The sequence below is a fragment of the Epinephelus lanceolatus genome, chromosome 16 (assembly GCF_041903045.1).
Source record: "Epinephelus lanceolatus isolate andai-2023 chromosome 16, ASM4190304v1, whole genome shotgun sequence".
Taxonomy (NCBI): domain Eukaryota; kingdom Metazoa; phylum Chordata; class Actinopteri; order Perciformes; family Serranidae; genus Epinephelus; species Epinephelus lanceolatus.
Window position 1 is genome coordinate 1,027,501 of NC_135749.1, and position 22,500 is coordinate 1,050,000.

The 22,500-nt window shown below is 41.6% G+C and overlaps 2 protein-coding genes across 3 annotated transcripts in view; both read left to right on the forward strand.

The window, feature by feature from the left end:
• The window catches only part of LOC117263670 (uncharacterized), a 17,297-nt gene extending 2,491 nt beyond the window's left edge, over positions 1 to 14,806 (forward strand). Inside the window, exons 2-3 of the mRNA XM_033637266.2 lie at positions 1,691 to 4,999; positions 11,533 to 14,806. Coding sequence (XP_033493157.2) covers positions 1,691 to 4,999; positions 11,533 to 13,934 — 5,711 coding nt within the window. The 3' untranslated portion in view covers positions 13,935 to 14,806. The remainder of the gene's footprint in view (positions 1 to 1,690; positions 5,000 to 11,532) is intronic.
• A 6,606-nt stretch (positions 14,807 to 21,412) lies between these two features.
• The window catches only part of LOC117263685 (uncharacterized), a 12,734-nt gene continuing 11,646 nt past the window's right edge, over positions 21,413 to 22,500 (forward strand). The window contains exon 1 of one of the 2 annotated variants that reach the window (XM_078175775.1): positions 21,413 to 21,776. The gene's annotated coding sequence lies outside the window, so the exon portion shown is untranslated. The remainder of the gene's footprint in view (positions 21,777 to 22,500) is intronic. The other variant, XM_078175774.1, reaches the window with a different exon arrangement.

Genomic DNA, 22,500 nt, shown 5'->3' on the forward strand with positions numbered 1-22,500 from the left:
TTTTCAGTTATTTCACCTTTTTTTGTTAAGTACATAACTCCACATGTGTTCATTCATAGTTTTGATGCCTTCAGTGAGAATCTACAATGTAAATAGTCATGAAAATAAAGAAAACGCATTGAATGAGAAGGTGTGTCCAAACTTTTGGCCTGTACTGTAGGTGAAGTTTGTCCTCTCTGGCCGACACATGAAGGGACCCCACATGCTGTAAAAGAGTGATTGATTACACCAGTGACTTGTGTCCTGGCTCCTGCACAATCTCCAGCACCTGGGCAACCCACTCTCATTCTGAAGTCGTCAAAATCTGGCGCTTGGGCAGTGACTTGCGGCGTCAGACACTGACGATAAAAACTGTCCTTTAATGTCAGCATGATACACAGTTGGTTGCTGTTATAGTTTAACGGCGCCCTGCGGTGTCAGTTGGGTGATCAGCTAACTTCAGACACTTTTTGGTTGATTATAAAGAAAACCTCCTTAATTTCTGAAGATGACCTGAACTGTTACTTTAGAACCTGTTTTGGGTTTCTGCTGCGCTTCTGTAAAGTAAAATAATTTCAAAACTTTGGTCTTCAGACACATGGAGCGGTGTGTCCTGATTTATGAGGTAAATAAAGTAACAGTTCACGATGACTGTCTGCAGTGTGGTGTCTGAGTAAATGCATTTTTGCAAAATGCATGTTAATGCATTTTTCCAATGCATGCATTGGAAACACGCTCGCCATCAAAACTGAAACTCCAACCTCAGATTTACTCTCTTTTGGCTCAGGGATGCACGGTAGTATCGAAACGTCATCAGAATCAGCCTACGTACTTTTTCTTATTGTGTTTCTTGTCTCCATCTGCTGGTGAGCCGTCACCGTAACAGTCTGTATAATGATGTTAATTCCACGACAGAAGAGATTGACGATCATTAAAATTAGGTGGGAAAAGTGGATATATCAGTATTGGTCATCGGTCAAATGAGTTGTTACATGTCAACATACCGGATATCGGCAAAAAACAATATGGTGCATCCCTAGTTTGGCCGGTCAGTGAAGTCCAGACTTTTAAAGTGTCACGAATGAGCATGTGATGCAAAATTTTACCACTCTCTTCACTCGTGCTGCTTAATTTGCATATTTCATGTCATTAGCGCTGCGTCCATTGGGCTGCCCAGCAGGAATATGTGTCTAATCGCATTTTAGCGATCACCTAGTGGTAGAGTGTCTGCCCTGAGACTGGGAGGTCGTGGGTTCGATCCCCGGCCGGGTCATACCAAAGACTATAAAAATGGGACCCATTGCCTCCCTGCTTGGCACTCAGCATCAGGGGTTGGAATTGGGGGTTAGATCACCACATGATTCCCGAGTGTGGTACCGCTGCTGCTCACGTGCCCTGACTTTATGTGTAATTGTGGACACAACATACAAGAGTTAGTTAGTCACAGGTAGACCGACTCAGTTTGAACCCCTGGTCAGGTGTGGCTCGACGAGGCTAGCTGCTAGCGCTAGCATCAGATCTTCAGGTGAGAACTGTTTAAACCTAAAAAATCAAAATAATAAATGAATTTTGTCACAGCTGCTGAGCTACGATGGTACTGAACATATAAAAAGTGGTTCACAAAAAGAAAACGTGGACATCAAGCTCGACTTTTATAGAAACTGTTTTTCTATAATGTGTTTGTGTGTTTCCTGTTTCCTGTTTGGTGCAGAGGTCCAGCAGCAGCTGTTGGTGGTTAAAGAAGAGGTTCCCCCTGAGCAGCAGGAGTGGAGCTCCAGTGTGGACCAGGAGGACCCAGAGCCCCCACACATTAAAGAGGAAGAGGAGGAACTGTGGAGCAGTCAGGAGGGAGAGCAGCTTCAAGGGCTGGAGGAGGCTGATATCACCAAGTTCACATTCACTCCTGTCCCTGTGAAGAGTGAAGATGATGAAGAGAAACCTCAGTCTGAGGGACACCACTGTGGAGGACCAGGACCAGGACCACCACCAGGACCAGACAGGAACTCACATCCAGATTCTGAGGACAAGACTTCGGACTCCTCTGAAGCTGAGACTGAAACAGACTGGAGGGACAGGAAACCGTTTCGCTGCTCTATTTGTGCTAAAACATTTAAACACAGGGGGAACCTGAACATGCACATGAGAACTCACACGGGAGTGAAACCGTTCAGCTGCTCCTTGTGCGGTAAAAGGTTCACTCAGAAACCGGGTCTGGACTACCATCTGAAAACCCATACAGGAGAGAAACCTTTCAGCTGCTCTATCTGCGGTAAGATGTTCCGACACAAAGGAGCCGTGACGTACCACATGGCGACCCACACAGGAGTGAAACCGTTCAGCTGCGGCGTCTGCGGCAAAAGATTCCGGCGGACTTCGCAGCTCAAAGCCCACAGGTGCGTCGGTGAATATTCGCGCCTTCGCAGAGGTGATGAACACAAGACACCATTGAACTGCTCTGAGTGCAACGCCACATTCCCCAACAACTACCTCCTGGTGATGCACATGCGGATGCACAAAGGGAAGAAGCTGTTCACCTGCTCCGTCTGCGGACAGAAACGGCAGTTCAGTTCACATCTGGAGATCCACATGAGAACCCACACAGGAGAGAAACCCTTCAGCTGCTCTGTGTGCGGTAAGACATTCTCGCAAAGAGGGATCATGTCGCAGCACATGGCGGTCCACTCGGGCGTGAAGCCGTTCAGCTGCGGTGTTTGCAGCAGGAGGTTCTTTTGGCATTTCCAGATCAAGAAACACAAGTGTCTCGGCGAGTCCTTGCTGCGAAGGAGAGCCGGCATTAATGGAGAGGACTGTAGAGAACCAGAACCAGCCTGCTCAGATCCACAACCAGATACTGATAAAGATACCAGACCATCTCCAAAAACTGATGACAATGTTGACATTGAGTTTTGGAAAGAGACCCGGCAGCATCAGTCAGGGTTTACTTACGGAAGGACTAAAAAAGTCTCTGTAAATGATGGCTGCTCTGATAACAAGGCTGAAAATAAACTTGGTGAGGTCGGCAGTGATTTTTGCAGACCGCCTCAGAACTATATGAAAACTGAGGGCAAAACTGTGACTCAAACAGGAAGTAATAATACCTATGAGAAATCATTCAGCTGCTCTGATAACAGAACTGAAACTAAACCAGGCATTGTCAGCAGTAATTTTTGCGGTCAGCCTCAGAACAACGTGAAAACTGATGTCTCTGTGGGTGAAACGGTTAGTAATAATACAGACAAGAAACTGTTTGGCTCCTTGGAGTCTCATGAACGATCTGAGGACAGTCACACTCTGCCAACCAACAGGAAACCGTTAAGTTGCTTAAGTTGCGGCAAAGGCTTTGCGTCTGGAGGACATCTGACGAGACACATATCCGTCCACACGGGAGAGAAGCTACTCAGTTGTGTCATATGTGAGAAAAGATTCACCCTGGAGTCGCAGCTCCTGAGCCACCAGTGCGCTGCTGACTCCCCTCAACCTCATGCTGCCAACAGATTACTGATCAGCTCCCAGTGCGGAAAAGGGTCAAACCGTAAGCACAATCTCCAGGTTCCCATGAGGATCCACACGGGTCTGAAACCGTTCGGTTGCTCAGTTTGTGGCAGGACGTTCGCCAAGCGTGAAAACTTGCGTTCTCACATGATGTGCCACAGGGGAGACAAACCGTTCTGCTGTTCGGTGTGCAACGCTGGCTTCATCGACAGCGAGGCTTTAGTCCAGCACATGAGGATCCACACCAGACAGACACAGTTCACTTGCCTGGTGTGTGGTAAAGAATTTGCATGGAGACGATACCTGACGAAGCACATGGAGGTCCATACAAAGGAGAGAATCTACAGCTGCAGGTACTGCGACCAAAACTTCCTTTGGCATCATCAGCTGAAGTACCATCGATGTGCCGCTCAGTCATCCACAGACCGTTATCAGGGTCAAGCTGATGGAGAGGACTGTGGAGGACCAGAACCAGCCAGGAACTCAGATCCAGATTTACGACCAGATACTGATGATATGCCCGAAGACTCCTCCGAGACCGAGACGGATGACAGCGATTGTTGGAACGAGAACAGCGGATGTCTGAAACCACAAGTCTTGCAGAGTCATGAAATTTTTAACAATCGCCGGCCGAAGATTTGTAGCAGAAATCCCGAAGCAGGGAAACCGTTTTCAGGAAGTCTGAGCCAAAACATGGTAGCTTGTACAGGCAAGACGGGGATGCTGGAGAACCAAGAGCCGCAACACATTAAAGAGGAGCAGGAGGAACTCTTGGAGGGAGGACACCTTTATGGTTTGGAGGAGGCTAATGTCACCAAGTTCTTGCCCACTTCTGTCCCCGTGAAGATTGAGGATGATGAGGAGAAACCTCAGTCTTCACAGCTTCATCAAACACAAGCTGATGGAGAGGACTGTGGAAGACCAGAACCTGCCGAGAACTCAGATACTGACGATAGCGTCAATAGCGACTTTTGGAAGGAGACCAGAAAAGGTCCATCAGGTGCAAAGTTGTCAAAGGTCAGGGCCGAATCCGAGAGCGACGGCAGTGTCGACAGCGTTGACAGCGACTTCTGGAAAGATGACATGAAACCTCAGCCTGGTTCGAACTCTCCAAATGACAGCGAGATTCCCCAAAGTGACCCAGGTTATAATGCTCTGAGGAGAGCGCACAGCTGCCCCGAGTGTGGGAAAAGATTCCTCCACGACTGCAACTTGAAGAACCACATGAAGTACCACACGGGAGAGAAGGCGTTCTTCTGTCCCGTTTGTGGTCTCAAATGTCTCTACAGGTCCCACCTGGAGATCCACATGAGGACTCATACCGGAGAGAAGCCTTTCCCCTGCCCAGTGTGTGGTAAAAAATATGCACATAAGGCGAGTATGCAGTCACACATGGTCGTCCACACCGAGGAGACAAAGTACAGCTGTAGTGTGTGCGACAGAGGTTTTGCCTGGTATACGGAGCTGAAATACCATCAGTGTGTTGGTGAGTCCTCGCAGGAAGATTTGCATCGGAGAGAAACCATGTAGGACAGGGACAAAATTTCGACTTTTGCATGTTTGAACATTAGAATATTTTGTGTTGACTCATGTCACACGTATGTGAAATGATGAATGAACTTCCACCAGTACGTCCTTGGCGTCATAGGTCCCCGGAGGATCTCAATGCTGATTGGCTATCGTGGAGCGAATTGGTCACTCAAATTTAGATTTTTCTACTCACGCAGATAAGCGCATGACAAGAAATCACGCTACTTGCTTCAGTCATGCTGCTTCATTTGCATCATTTGTGTCAGTCTAGTGTCCATTGCACCACGGTCATGATTAGGCACAAATTCATGCCAGGTGACGCAGTGGTGACAACCCAAATGATGCAAAGTAAGCAGCGCACATAACAACATAATTTTGTGTTCACACTAAACACGGTGCAAATTTTCGCGTCACATTACTTGCGTGAGTTTGAACGCTAGAACATTATGTTTTCATTGAGCAAAATTTAATGAAATGCTTGATAAATAACGGCAGTATGTAATGATGTCTGTCAGCGTATTTTCACAGAACAGTTCGTATGATATCCTATAGGGCTGTCAAAATTGCTCAAAAATGACGTTCGAATATTCCTTCTAAAAATAACTCATAGGTTCGAACCATTCGAATTTTTTTTTTTCGCATTATGTCCACAAGAGGGCAAGCTAATACAAGGAAACATACTTGTAAATGTATTAATACAAGGAAACGTAACTACCTGTAGATATTTTTATTTCAACATAAACGTCTTTGAAAACATTTACATACCTACACATTAAAACACATAAAACAATTATCTATAACATTACGTTATAAACGACCACGGACCTTTCGCTCGCCCCCCTTCTCTGACCCATGGCCACACCGCCCATGTTAACCGATTGTGTCATCCACACCGGCTGCGCCGCGCAGCGCAGCTCCGTTTCGGCGTCTGGTCTATTTTCTGCGCGAGCCGCGAGCGAATGTGTCAAGCCGGGAGGTGACGGAGACAACAGCTGGGAGCAGAACCTCTTGTCGACCAGCAGCACTTCTGCGGGCGGTGTGGCCCTGGCGTTTATGCAGTGCATTCAGTGCAGCGGCCCAGGCCAACGCACACTCGCAAAGAGGACAGCTGTGGTGGTGTTTTTTTTCTCTCCACAATCGAATATCAATTTTCACATTCGAAGGTCCATTTTTTTTTTAAAATTCGAATTTAGAATATTGGTTGACAGCCCTAATATCTTATGAATTTGCACTCCACAAATGATGTTATGTCCTCTATGTCCTATGTAAGTAACGTAAAGTTACGGAGGTTAGTTTTAGGAAAAGAAACATGGTGCCACGCATCTTAAAATGACTCAAAGTTTTCACAGATCCAAACACCTGACTTTAGGGGAAAGTCCCATCCACCACCCCAACCTGCCTCCTTACAAGTGCTCAGGACTGTTTCCTTGCTTACTGCCATCAGCGCATTGTTAACATGATCACAGCCTTACAAAATATGTGGGATATGTACAAATTTGGTGCATAAAATGTGAAAACCATCTTGTTATAACGGGAAACATTTCACATTATTACCTGAGTCCGACCATTTTTTGTTGTATTTTTTGTTTGGCGTTGTAGCTCTATGCTTCTCTCATTTCGTGCATGGAGCTGGAAGTGACGTATTGCAGTTTTGTACCACTTCCAGTGTCCACCATGTGGCGCTAGAGAATACACACTAAGCATTCGTTATGTTGCTGTTGTGTCAAGTGTGGACCGCACAACGTAAAATTTATGCCAATTGAATTATTTTTTCCGCAGTCTGTTGTCACAGATTTTTTAGTACGTTTTCCTACAAAAAACAGCGTACCCAAATTTGTATGTATCCCACAAATTTTGAAAGGCTGTGATCACATGACCAATGAGCTGACGACAGTAAACAAGGAACCAGTACCTAGCGCTTGTAAAGAGGCAAATTGGAGTGATTGATGGGTCACAAAAAACGGACTTTCCCCTGGAGTCATGTGTTTGGAACTTTAAGTCATTGTAAGGTACGTCCTCACTCTGTTTCTTTTCCTAAACCTAACCTCTGTAACTTTGCATTAATTGGAAACGTACTGAGTGGTATATGCATCGGACGGCAGTTTGTAACGCCGCCAGCATATACAGTTATGTAAAGAGCGAGAACATCCGTATAAGGTGGATGGGTCCAACAAACTCCAGACTTTTACCCGGTAGTCAGCTGTTCATTTACCGTGTGAATTTTAAGACAAACCACCATGTGTATCCAAACCTAACCACATGCTTTTGTTCCGAAACTTAAGGCAGTAAACCTAAAAACTGTGTTTTGCCAAAAGTGTACGTTTCCTGTGAAAATGGAAGTGTATTTTGAAATGACACAATGCATGTGACAAGCGTAAATTGACACGGCGTTCTAGAATGTCCAAAACTGATGCAGGAGGCTACCCAGAGCATCACATTTTGACGTGTAGGTACACGGACAAAGCAGCGATAAATTTGAATAAGAATGCATCGAGGAGAAGGCCTCTCCCTCTGGTCTGTTTTTGTCTCGTTCCGCTGATCAACACATTCGAGTAACGCTGACATAAATGAAATGTATTAAGTGATTCAACAGATAAATCCGATTTTGGCTGAATGATGGTGGCACACATTTAAACACAAATCGTTTACGGGGTTAAGTTGACTAACATGCTGCAGCCGATAAACAGAAACCAGTGCTTTCAAAAGCATGTGATGAACATGTGATGCACCAAACCGAATGTCCTGTACCCAACAGTTCAGAATGAATACATGTCCTGTCACACCACTACTGAACCCTCTTAAAACTACAGAGGACGACTTGCATGGTTTATCATTCTTCTTCCGCAGATGACAAAACTCATACTCGGACTTTTCTTGGGGAACTTCCTGTCTGTCTCTGTTCCTAACCCTCATCATACCAGATCACCGGGAAGGTCGATGATGGAAGATGTTCGGTGTCTGAATTTCACTGTCAACATAATTCATGAGCAGTGTAACACTTTAAACATTCAGATTGATCTCAGGTCTTATTGTTCTGAACTTGTTGTACTTTAATCATAAATTCAAATCAAATAGCTGAATTCTGACAAATATTTTATCAACTTTATTTTACTTGGAAATTAGCTTGAGTTAATAAAATGTGAATCCAAACTCAATGTTTTTGTTTCTTTAAATGTTCCTGTTCATGGTGAAATGTTGTTGCAGACATAACTGATATTGAATACGTTTTTTTTTTATGCTGATACTTTTGTACTTTTATTCTGTAGCTGTAGTCCAAATAATCAGAGACAGTCTTAAAATCTATCACTTTATAAAATAATGACGGTTTGTCGCTACAACAGAACGTTGGTGGTAGAAGAAGTACTAAGTAAAAATATTCGCACCACAGTGTAGAAAAACTGTTACAGGTTAAAGTCCTGCATTTAAAATCAATTAAAAATACAGAAGTATTAAAATCAAAATATACTTAAAGTGAAGAAATCCGTATCAAAATCCAATATGTAAATTGTACTTTTTTCTTTCTAGCATTCATCGTATATTATGATAAAAAAATCCACTAGATGTCGCTGTGTCTTAACAGAAAGTTAGTAACCTAAAAGAAAATGTCCCTCCAGACATGAACACTCTGCGTGGAGGGATTTTCATCACCATGTTCTATCAACTTTATACAAGAATAAAAAGTTTAATAAAGGCTGAATAATTTCTTCAAAAACATGCTCCACAAAAACACTTAATTTGTCCTTTTATGGTAAAGGTAGTGATGCTAAGCTAATGTCATTAAAACTGACTGTTTGGTACAAGTTAAAAACACATGAATGCAGCTACATACTGGTTTCAAGGTATACTGCGATATTTAATTGAATTTAATTTGATTTAATTTATTTTAATTTAATTTGATTTAATTCAAATTAATTTCATTCAACTCAATTTAATTCAGTTTAATGTAATTTAATGTAATCCAGTTTAATATGATTAAATTCAACTTAATTCAATTCAGTTGAATTCATTTTCTGTTTAATTTAACTTTAATTTAACTTTAATTCAATTCAATTTAATTAAACTTTAGTTTAATACAATTCAGCTCAATAGAACTTTGTTTATCCCAAGGGAAATTCTTGTGCCAGAGAATGCTTCACATTACAGTAACAACAGTTTAACATTCACAGTGAAAGCCAGAACAACCAGTGGGTCATGGTCACTCACTGCGCCCAGTTTTTAAAACAACAGACTATAGAATATCCTGCAAAATATTTAAACTAAACAAGATAAGAGGTGTTTTCAAGGAGCAAAAGCAAAAACCAGTAATTAATAGAATAACAACAGGAGTAATAGAAGTAAAAGAGTACTGTGAAAATCTCATACTGTTGCAACTCTACTTCTGACTGTTCAGTGTTGTTAAATGATACATTTAATGTTCTCCATTCTATAAATATATATGTGGAAATAATTTTATATATTTTTAATAAGACAGACTATAGTGACTGCTACGTCTAAAGGTAGTGATGCTAAAATAATACATTTACCATTTGTCTCAAAAATTGAAAAGAATGAATATCAGCTGTTGTTGATGCCATACATTTAATTTTATTGCACTATATATATTTGATGAAAAATTATATTTATTCTAAACATGTAAAAATGATGTGACTATACAAAGAAGCAGACAGAAATACAGTAATATTACAAATAATGAAAAGCATAATGTAAAAGCAATTTTCAGTGTACAGATAAAAGCTTAGACTTTAATAAATATACAACTTAATTAGCAAAAATCTGTCTTACAAATATAAACCTATCTAAATATGTAATATAAATACAAATTAATAATTAAATTAGTATGATTTTTTTCCTAATTTTTGAGATGTTTTTAAAGTACTGTAATGGCAAATATATTTAAAGAAATATATGGAAATAATACTGATACTGCTAATACCACTGATTCCATATTAATAAATTTATTATGTTTTATATTTGATGTATATTTTTATGTTTTTTGTATATTGTATATTTCTGTATATTCCATCTCTTTACTAAATTTTGAGTCCTTATGTCAATTCTGGTACATTGAGAGCAAGTCTACTGGAGTCAGACACACGTACTTGGCAAATGAAGCTGATTCTGATTCTGACATATATTGGTACTCTGGCATATTACAATATAATAGCGTTTTCTTTCTGTGTGAAATAAATTAGATTAAAATAGATTAAATTAAATAAACATTGAGTTTTTGATATTTTTGCCTCAAAAAAAGAAAAAAATATTGGTTTTTTTCTTAGTGAGGACATTAAAATAAATTAAAGAGGATTTTATCGTGAGATCCGTCCCCCGGAAGTGATCGTCGACGTGTTTCCGGCCTTAACACCGGGAGCAGTGAGCGGAGAGAAGCCGTTAGTTGCATCAAATAACGGCACAAACACCGATGTTCGTTCGTTAATCAGAGATGGACCGACACCGGAAACAGCTGGAGGTGGTTCTAAACCCGGAAGCGAAGCCGCGAGGAGAAGGTTTGTTTCCTTTCTGCCACTCTGCTAATGGTGCTAAAGCTAACGTTAGCCTGTTAGCCACAGCTAGCTCCCGAAGGTAACGTGTTTTATCTTTACTGTGACTGGGTTGAAAGAAGCTGGGACTGGGTTCCGGTTAATGTGACGTTTAAGAAAATAAATAGCAGGGCTGTATATTAACTTATTTATTTTATTATTTATTTACTTTAAAAAATAAATAGGGTTGTGTTTTAACTTTTAATTCATTTATTTATTTATGAAAAAAAATATGGCAGGATTGTATATTAACTTTTTATTTATTTATTTATTTATTTATTTATTTATTTATAAAAAATATATAGCAGGGTTGTATGTTAACTTTTTATTTCTTTCATTATGTCAGAGTCAGCCCTGCCTCTAAGAGCCAGTCTTAACTATAATTAGTTCATGAATGGAGGGAACAGTTGCTTTGTGCTGCCTGTTAGCAGACAGTTGTCCATTGTGGATGAGCCTGGTGTAGAAGAAGGGGGTCCCAGTGCAGTCTTGGCTGTGCTGTGCTCCAGTGTAACAAAGAGGGGGCACAAAGGCTTCTGGGAAGGAACTGAGTTAGTGATATGTAGTAAAAGGACATGAATGTCAGCTGGTCCAAGGCAAGCCTGAGCCAGCCCTAACTATAAGAGTCAGTCCCTGTCAGCTGGAAAGTCTGAGAATTGACGCAGCAAATTGGAATTGCAGTAATCCATCCTAGAAGTAATAAATGCGAGCACTCATTTTTGTGCGTCCTTTTGAGACAGGATTTCCAAGTTTTTGTGATATTATGCCGGTGAAAGTACGCAGTCCTACAGAGATGTAGTACAGTAGAAGTATAAAGAACCAGAAATGAAAATAGTAAAGTACAAGTACCTCAGAATTCTCCTTAAGTGCAGTACTTGAGTAAAATTGGTAACCTTCCACGACTGGAACCCTCTCAGCCAACTCAACTTTGTCGTTATCAAGGTCCGTTACCAAATGTTTCTGGGTTTCCTTTAAGAGCTGTCTGTCTTTGTTTCAGCTTCACCTTCAGACAACAAAAAGGTGATTGCTGTTAAAGAGGAGCAGCAGGAGTGGAGCTCCAGTGTGGACCAGGAGGACCCAGAGCCCTTACGAATTAAGGAGGAACAGGAGGAACTCAGGATCAGTCAGGAGGGCGAGCATTTTCCATTCACTCCTGTCCCTGTGAAGAGTGAAGATGATGAAGAGAAACCTCAGTCTTCACAGCTTCATCAAACACAAGCTGATGGAGAGGACTGTGGCAGACCAGAACCAGTGCCCAGAGACTCTTCCGAACCTGAGACTGACGACAGTGACTTTTGGAAGGAGACCAGAGAACCACAGTCAGGTTTAAACTTTCTGAAGAACAATGATGTTTCCGTTAGCGCTGGTGGAAAACCATACAGCTGCTCCGAGTGCAGCAAAGGATTCGGCCTTAGGGGGGACCTGAAAAAACACATGAGAACTCACACCGGAGAGAAGCCGTTCAGCTGCTCGGTTTGTCAGAAATCTTTCACCCAGAGCGGAAGTTTACAGTCGCACATGAAAATCCACACCGGTGAGAAGCCGTTTGGCTGCTCTGAGTGCGGTAAAAGATTTGGCCGCAAGGACTACCTGAGGACGCACCAGACGACTCATACTGGAGAGAAACCGTTCAGCTGCTTGGTGTGTCAGAAGTCTTTCACGGTGATTGGAAGTTTGCAGAGACACATGAGGATCCACACGGTGGACGAACGGCACAGCTGCAGCATCTGTGGCGAAAGATTTAACCGGTATAATCAGTTCAGAGTCCACCTGTACATTTGTCATCAAACTCAAACCGAACTGATGAAACAAGAATCTGATGGAGAGAACTGTCTAGGGCCAGAACCAGCCAGGAACTCCAATGCAGATACTGATGGAGACCCTTCCGAAGCTGAGACTGATGACAGTGATGATTGGACAGAGACTGGAGAACCTCGGTCAAAATTAGACATGGAACCGTTCGGCTGCTCCGAGTGTCACGAACCATCTGAAGACCCTCTGCTGACACACAGGAAGTACCACCCAGGAGAGAAACCGTTCCACTGCTCGGTGTGTAGTGCTGACTTCAGCGACAGTGAGGCTTTAGTCCAACACATGAGGGTCCACACGATACAGACCCAGTTCAGTTGCCCGATCTGTAGTCAGGAATTTGCGTGGAGACGATACCTGACTAAACACATGGAGGTCCACTCGAAGGACAGAATCTACAGCCGGAGGTATTTTAACAGAACGTTCGTCCGTCGTCGACAAGTCAAAAGACACAAGTGCGTAGATTGTCAGTTGTCGCAGCTTCGTCAAACGGAGGAGAACAAAGAGGCGGAGCCTCCATCCAGCAGCTTGACTCGACAGATTAAAACAGAAGATGATGGTGACGACTGTGGAGGACAAGAACCAACCAGGAACTTGGATACTGATGATAGTGTCGATAGTGTTGATAGTGATTTTTGGAAGGACACCAAAGAACGTCTGTCGAGTTTAAAGTCCCTGAAAACTGACGAAGCTCCCATCAGCGACGAAAGACGCAGAACTGACAAGAAGACATTAAGTTGCTCCGAGTGCGGGAAAAGATCGGATAAGAGAAGCCCGAGAACTCGTGCGGAAGAGAAGCCGTTCAGTTGTTCGGTTTGCGGTAAAACATTTTCAAAGAGAACAAACGTGACGCAGCACATGAGGATCCACACTGGAGAGAAACGATTCAGCTGTGGCGTTTGTCACAAAAGATTCGCCTGGCGGTTGCAGATTAAGAAACATAAATGCATCGGTCGTCAGTCATCACAGATTCAACAAAGACGGACTAAACAGCTGAAAACAGCACCAGAATCAGTCAAGAACTCACGCCCACATGACCAAAGACCAGAAACTGATCACCAAAACGGAGTGTCATCTAAAATAAAGGTTGAATTCGATGACGGTTGGACTGAGGCCAGAGAACCTCAGTCAGGTTTAAACCCTCTGAAAAATGATAAGCTTCCTGTCCGTGATTTGGCACGAAGAACTGGTGAGAAACCGTTTACCTGCCCAGAGTGTGGGAAAGGATTCGGCTCCAAGGGGAGTCTGAAGATCCACATCAGAACCCACACTGGAGAGAAACCATTCGTCTGCTCAGTGTGCGGTAAAGGATTCCACCGCAAGGATAACTTAGTCCAACACATGAGGTCACACACGGAAGAGAAACCCTTCAGCTGCCCCTTTTGTCAGAAGTCGTTCACGCAGAGTGGGAATTTACAAACGCACATCAGAGTCCACACCGGAGAGAAAAGATACAGCTGCAGCATCTGCAACCAAAGATTCACGTGGCTGTATCAGCTCAGGAACCATCAGTGTGTCGAGGGTCAGAAAAGTTTAAGACAAAAGGGAGGTCTGACAAAACATCTGGGAGTCCACCGAGGTGGGAAGTGATTCAGGTGTCGTGTTTCTGAACACTTCTGACACCAGAACAAACTGTGTCGATGGTCGTTTGAATGCACATCACTGTACTTGGATCAATGTGCATGGTCTTCTGCCAAAATCCCAATCGTGGTGAAAATTGTTCAAGACACCAAAAACTTGTCTCTGTGATTCTTCTCCAAATATGGCAGCGCATGATCAGGATGTTGAGTCTCAAATCAGATACTTCTGAGCTCTAGCGGTGCGTAATGTACACCACATACCATAAGACTTCAATTAAAAGCCTAGTCCCAATTAAACGCCAGTCTCTCTTACAAGCCTGGTGTGGCTACACATGTTAACAAATAAAAGCGAAAAAAAAAGTCCAAAAAAGTTAATAACTTAAAAATTATGGCGAAAAGGTAGTTTCTTGCAACCCTAGAATTAAGATAAAAATATTCACAAACGAAAAAACACTTCTGGTTGCTGATAAGTAGTGTTTAACTTTTGATTTAACACTAAAAATTAAAACTCTCGGCGCGCACTGCAGCGCAAGCAGACAGATGCGCGACTCAGAGCAGCATGTGTTACTGACACCAGACTCAGAGCGCAGCGGACCGTTCAAGCAGGATAATAGGTCTCCATTCATTGCACATCAGGCTTTATATTTCCTTGTCGGAAATGTTTTCTTTTTTAATTACATGATAGCTTTTCTCCCTTAACTCACCAGTAAAGAATATCTTTGTCCATTTCAAATAACCCGAGGCAATAATATCCCTGTTCTCTGATTTACTGTAAAACTTTTTTAGGCAATTCATGCAACAATCAGACCAGATGACTTCTTTACTCCGCCTAATGGGGCCGGCCTTTATTTGTCAACCAACCAAAAACAATTAATCAATCAATCAATCAATCAATTAAAAACACAAAAAAAAACAACTGTGAACAGACGGCATGATTAAAATTGCACACACAAAAAGTAGGCGAGTGGGGTTAGTCTCAACGCAATTGAATGGAACGCAACTGGACTTGGTTTTGTCTTAGAAGACGTATCACCTCTTATCCAAGAGGCTTCATCAGTTCATGCTTGTCTGACTAGGCTGGAACTAGTCTGACAAACTGGTGTGGAAGCACCCAGGTATTTAACCTCTGGGGAGGTCTTCACAAGGTCAATGATGTCACTGGTTTGTTAGTGCTCCAATGGTGTGTCAACAACAGTCGTTGAAACTCCTGCTGCAATGCTGCAATTGGAGTCGTTAGAGTCACGTGAGGCCATTTTTGAACGACCATTGTTTTTAGAGGTTAAGCTGTTAAACCTCCTGGGCAAGGATGAAAGCACAGCATTATACGTGGGGGATAGGTAGTGTTGCAGACCTCCTCCTCTGTTGAGAGATGGCTTTTCCAATTTCACATAGATGGCTTCTTTTACACCTCTTTCAAACCATCGGTCTTGCCTGTCCAAAATGTGCACATTGCTGTCTTCGAAGGAGCGTACTTTCTCCTTGAGGTGTAAGTAGACAGCTGAGTCTTGCCCTGACGAGTTAGCCCTTCTGTGTTGGGCCATGCGTTTGTTTAGTGGTTGTTTTGTTTCACCAATGTACAAGTCTGGGCATTCCTCACTGCACTGGACAGCGTACACTAGGTTGCTCTTCTGGGTGTGTGGTGTACGGTCTTTTGGATGTACCAGTCTTTGTCTGAGTGTGTTACTGGGTTTGAAATACACAGGGATGTGGTGTTTGCTGAAAATTCTCCTGAGTTTTTCAGATAACCCAGACACACAGGGGATGACAATGTTATTGTGCTTGTTTTTTCTGGAACAGGCTGCTGATTTCACAAATGTCCAACTGGGGTAACCACAAGTTTTTAGAGCCTCCCTCAGATGTTCATGCTCTTTCCCTTGGGCCTGAGTGCTGGTAGGTACGTTATCAGCTCTGTGTTGTAGGGTCCTGATAACACCTAGCTTGTGTTCCAGTGGGTGGTGAGAATCGAACAGTAAGTATTGGTCTGTGTGAGTGGGTTTCCTGTATACCCCAATGTGGAGGCCTCTGTCCTCTGTAATGTGCACGTCACAATCCAAGAAGGGCAAACTATTCTCCTTAACATCTTCTTTTGTGAACTTGATGTTTCTGTCCACTGAATCGATGTGTTCAGTGAAAGCTTGTACCTCTTGAGTTTTGATTTTAAAGGGCCAGTGTGTAAAATGGGTTGAAAACAGTGACATCAGTGGTCAAATTCTAGATTGCAGGGCTCACTCGCTCACCCCTCCCGTCGGGTAAATGACGGCGGCCTCGTAGGGACAAAAAGCCTTGCGCACAAATTTTTCAGGAGTAGGTCTATCTAGCGACGAGGTGAATGTTTATTTAGAAATCTAAACCATGTTACGATATTGTAATGAATCCCTCACAAGCAGGAGACCAGAGGAGCGTTCAAGAAAAAGGCCAGTTTATTTGAGCACTCCAGAAACTCCGGTAACACTCCACTCCGTCCCAAACTCTGACTCTTCTAGCTAACAGACACACTTCATACACACATACTCGTTTACCATACTGAGTGGGGACCCCCCTCCCCTCTCTGCTCCACCAATCTCCAGCCCGCACACTGACTGACAGCGTAGCCGGCAAACAGAGCTCAGCTGTTTATTTAGCCTAGCAATATCTCCGGACTATAGTAGTTGCAATGGACGACTTTGAACGTGATTTTGAAGAGTTTCTTGTAGCGGACACAGACCCAGAGCCATACCTGTTTGAGCTGGAGCTTACAGATGAGGAACTCCATGTGTTTGATGCTGAGCGGGCGAGAAGAGAGGCTGAATGCACAGAATGGGATTCGGTGCTACTGCTGCCATCGTTGGGGAGATATATCATCAGGAGGAAAAGCGCCGCAGAGAGTGCATCACAAGGAGTGAAGTTGTGTCTTCTTTTCCTCGCAGATGACGGTTCGGGTTCATTCTCTCCTGTTGCGTGGTAAGTGTGGTCCATTCGCAAACTTTATAACTAAAAAAACTTTTCACTACTCTCTATCGACGAACTACTAACACTCTCTGCTGTTTCCTCCTCCTTCTTCCTTCCTTCCGCTGTCTTCGTTGGTTCATTTATACACGCGAAACGCATAATTATAAGGCTATGAAAACCAAACAAATTTTATTTTATAGCGATCATATACTTGTATAAACATATTAATGAGTAGAATATTCAGATTCAGATTCAGATTGACAATAAACCATGCCAAATATTACACACTGGCCCTTTAACCCATGTGTCATCCACATATCTGAACCAGTGGCTCGGTGCTGTTCCCTCAAAGGAGTTCAAGGCTTTGTATTCTACATCCTCCATGTACAGGTTAGCCACAGTGGGAGATATCGGTGAGCCCATGGCACAGCCATGTTTCTGTCTGTAAAAATTGCCATTGTATTTGTAGTTTCAACGACTGTCATTGACACACCATTGGAGCACTAACGAACCAGTGATATCATTGACCTTGTGAAGACCTCCACAGAGGTTAAATACCTGGGTGCTTCCACACCAGTTTGTCAGACTAGTTCCAGCCTAGTCAGACAAGCATGAACTGATGAAGCCTCTTGGATAAGAGGTGAAACGTCTTATAAGACAAAACCAAGTCCAGTTGCGTTCGATTGAATTGCCTTGAGATAACTATGACCTGGATGAATGAGAATATCCACAGACAAGAGTGGGGTTAGTGTTGCGTTCAAGGTCCCCCAAAAAACAGGGAAACAAAAGGCAGAATGTTCGAATTTTGTTTTTCACAATCGAACTAATCCGTGCCATCGAACAAAGCTTCAAAGCTTCAAAGCTTCCAATTTTTTAGATTAGCCCTAAAAAATTTCAATATATTTTAGTCGACAAAAATTCAAAATTTTAGTTGCCAAAAATTCTAAACGCCTTAGTCGGCTTAATTAAAGTTCAAAATGCTTTAGTCAATGAAAATTTAGAATGGTTTAGTAAATGAAAAATCAAAACATTTAGTTGATGAAAATTCAGAAATTTTAGTCAAAGAATATTGAAAATGTTTTAGTCTTCACAAACTGTAGTTGACAAAAATTCTGAAACTTTTAAGGTGACGAAAAATCTAAATATTTTATTTGATGAAAATTCAAAATTTTTAGTTGAGAAATAATCAAAATGTTTTAGTTGGCCAAATTAAAAAATTTAAAATTTTTGTTCAGGAAAATTTAAGATATTTCAGTCGATGAAAATTAAAAAAAATAGTTGATGAAACTTCAGATAAAAGCTACAACTTTTGACAAATAAAGGCCTGTCTCAATTAAAGGCCTGGTCCGGTTGCAAAGCAAGTCATTTTTATAGAAGTTCTTCAGGATGTAAAAAAAGCATTTTGTTACTACCTCGAATCCTGTGCCCATTCCTTGATTACCCAGTAAGTTACTCATATTCCTTTAGTCCGTTAGGGTCCTCAACAGTTTTGTGTGAAAGGAATTAAAGGCCTTTCCCAATCATTGGCCTAGTGAGTTCAGGGATTTAAGCAAATAATCGCCCCGGCTACTAATAGAATTTTTACGGTACAGTCTGTAAACATATCAGAGATTCTTTCTGTATTTTACTTGAGTTTGACATTCATTTAAAGTGTCTTTTATTTCCTTAGTTTTTATACGTTTAAGAGTTTTTAATCAATTCTTTTAAAAATTGTTGTTTTCATTGTCTGTTTTAATCGTACTTTGTGACCAGGCCTCTATTTGAGACAGGCCTTTACTTGTGAAAATGTAGCTACATCGGGCTAGTAAAAGAGATTGGGCTTTTCATTTAATTTTTATGGTATGTACGTATGTATGTATGTATGTATACAGCCATAAGGAACTTTATATTTTTTACGTAAAACCTTTGTTTACACTTTGGCTTAGCAAAGTGACTGCGCTATGCTGACAAAGCAATGCAACAAATATTTGTTTGCCTCATGTGTCTCGCCAGTGTTGATGAAAATTAAACCTATGTCCTTTGATTATTTTTTGCATCATTTCATATTTCTCATTGTTTGTTATTTGTATAACTTGTGTTAATAAGCGTACATTTTCAATTTATTTTTTTTGTAACCCCACCCTGAATAAAATGATACAACTTTGAAATACATATTTAAAAATGTTGCTTCTTCTTTTAAAATGGGAATGACACAGTACTTTGTTTAGTGAGATAAAAACAAATATTGATTGTGTAAACATGGAGGATGGGGCTCAGGTGATGACCAGTAGCAGGCATCTGTTTGCACACCTGGCTACAACCAAATCAGTGGGATACTGAAGTTATGTAATGTATTATTATAGATGAATTTACCATCAGAATATAAAGGGGCACTGCGAGCAGCATACCATGAGCCCTCTGTTGTCTCTGCTAGCTACCACCATCTCAGCTCAGCCAGCTTCACGTTTACTTGTGAAATCTGAGGTGAGAGCCATGTGCAGACAATCCTGGCCCAGATTATATGTCATATACAGAGTGGTGTTCAAATAAACACAAGAAGTGTGTGCTCTAGAGAAAAGATCAGCACTCAGTGAATAACCTCCTAAGCCCTATGATAAGCTATTATGGCAAGGCTTAACTATACAGACCAGTGAGCAGTGATAATTAGCATGTCTTTGGGGTCATCGGGTGGGAACCTCCTTTCACCAGTGTTTCGTCTAGTTGGTCCCACGACACCTCCAGGAGGCTAGACAGTGATCTCTGGTGTCCCAGAGACACTCCCCTAATGCCAGGTCTCACTGCTCCCCGCACCAACCCAATAACCTCCTTTACCTCACTTACACATGGCTTTCTCAGCCCAAACAGCACTGCCACCTCCAACCAAACCCAGGCTGCGTACGTGCGAGCTCCAGGTAGAGACAGGGCTGATACTATCTTTCCTTGCACATTCACCATACTCTTTTTCACACGCTACATAGCATAACTACAATATAAGCTAAAGTTAAAGGACATATATGAACTCATAGGATCAGCAAACACACTCACTTTGCAGCATGGTCTCAAACAAAATAATAATAATAACTTTATTTGTATAGCACTTTTCAATATAAATAACGAAGTGCTTTACAGCATAAAATATCAGAACACACTCAAAATCAACACAAAATACATACAAATTAAAACATTACATCAACTTAAACATTACTTTATAAAAGCCTTCCTTCCCTTCCTTCAAACAAAAGGGATTCAAATAGGCCACTCCCACACTTAAATAACCTTCCTCTTCCTGGATTTCCTCCTGAGAGGAAGTGGATCTCTTCACCTGATCTCAAGGAGTTATGTACCCTGCTTAGTAGTTCCCCCTGCTGGCCCCCAACTGACATTATTTCTTCTCTTATAGATCCATTGGCTTGCTCTACCTGCTTCATCTGACATTTCCTTCACTGTCTTCCTCAAACTCTGTCCCCGCACTCCAAGTTTCCCCAGGAGCGAGACAGCTGATCTTGCTATGAATCCCCTACACCCCACTTCCACTGGACAAATCCTAGTCTTCCATCCACGCTGCTCAGCTTCTGCTCCTAAGTCTGCATATCTAAGTAATGAGTATTAACACCTGGAAATAAGTTAGCATGTAAGCACTTCCTGTTTCCTCGTTTTTGGTTAGATGTCTGAAATAAGGTCAGTGGTTAACACACACGTTTTGTTCTACGACATAAAATATATCAGTAAATACCCAACTGAGAATTTAGAAGTTTTTAAGTGTCTTATAAAAGATGGTTGCTAACAAGTGGCTAAATGAGATTAATGAGAATGTCATCACAATGAACACGGCTTTACAGCCTCATTGCAGTGGCAACATTAAGTTGGGACCACACTGTAAACCCCAGTATGCTCACTCAACGTAATTTTTCTTTTTAAACAGCTTGCACTCAAAACTTTTAGTTTAACACAATAACATAAAAGTTTTTGGTACAGCAGACACAAATGTGTCACACACCTCGCCTGACAGGAATTTGATGTCAGTTTAACATAACTTTTTTTTGTTTGAGCATTAAATTCTCTGTCATATGAGCATAAAAACATTGAATACGTATTTTAAAAGAGTTTTTAAGTTTTATTGAACGATTGAAATATATAGTGGTGAACATTTTGAATTTTCGTAGACTAAAAAAAAGGCTGAAAAAGAGAAAATTAAGTAAAAACTAGTTTAAGGTCAGTGTAATAATAATAATAATGATGATAATAATAATGATAATACTAGTTTAGGGCAAAATAAGATAAGATAATTACGTTCACATAGACTCAGGGTGGTGAGTCTATGTGAACGGGGTGGTCAACAAAAGACGAACTGTGATTTGCAAAAATTGTGGGTTCAAAGAATTGAATTTTAAAAAAAGAAGTAGAAGTCACACCCCTCCTCTGGTAGGTAAACAACAGTCCTTAAATAATCAAGAGTGTCTGACATTTAAAAAAGCCTTGACTTTATGATTTAAAAAGTATAATTAAAACCCTTCATTATCATATTTAGATAGATAGATTAGGATTTACAATTACAAACATTTAATTCCCTTACTTCCTGTGTGTTTCTCTGGGTAAACCTGTAATCTGGACTTTTATTTTGAAGGAGAGCAGCTGAGCTGCCCCGGAAGCTCTATTCTTTCCTGTGGCTAACTTGACAACGTTTGAAGAAGATGGCGTCGAGCAGAAACGTCTGTTAGCAGAGTGTCTTTGTTGTGTTTTTAAAGTGTGAAGATGTGTAAAGTCCAAATGCTGAGAGCGTTGGTGAAGCAGCGACTAACTGCGGCTGCTGAAGAGATATTTGGGCTGTTTGAAAGAACGATAGCAGAGTACGAGGAGCAACTTTGTCGCTCAAAAGAGGAGAACGAGCGACAACGGAAACTACTGGACGCTGTTTACAACCCTCAGCTCAGGTTACACAGAGCAGGTTAGTGTCTTCTTCTTCTGTGGTTATAAACACAGAGCAGGTTAGTGTCTTCTTCTTCTGTGGTTATAAACACAGAGCAGGTTAGTGTCTTCTTCTGTGGTTATAAACAGCAGGTTAGTGTCTTCTTCTGTGGTTATAAACACAGAGCAGGTTAGTGTCTTCTTCTTCTGTGGTTATAAACACAGAGCAGGTTAGTGTCTTCTTCTTCTGTGGTTATAAACAGAGCAGGTTAGTGTCTTCTTCTGTGGTTATAAACACAGAGCAGGTTAGTGTCTTCTTCTGTGGTTATAAACACAGAGCAGGTTAGTGTGTTCTTCTGTGGTTATAAACACAGAGCAGGTTAGTGTCTTCTTCTGTGGTTATAAACAGAGCAGGTTAGTGTCTTCTTCTTCTGTGGTTATAAACAGAGCAGGTTAGTGTCTTCTTCTGTGGTTATAAACACAGAGCAGGTTAGTTTCTTCTTCTGTGGTTATAAACACAGAGCAGGTTAGTGTCTTCTTCTGTGGTTATAAACAGAGCAGGTTAGTGTCTTCTTCTTCTGTGGTTCTAAACACAGACCAGGTTAGTGTCTTCTGTGGTTCTAAACACAGAGCAGGTTAGTGTCTTCTTTTGTGGTTCTAAACACACAGCAGGTTAGTGTCTTCTTCTTCTGTGGTTATAAACACAGAGCAGGTTAGTGTCTTCTTCTGTGGTTATAAACACACAGCAGGTTAGTGTCTTCTTC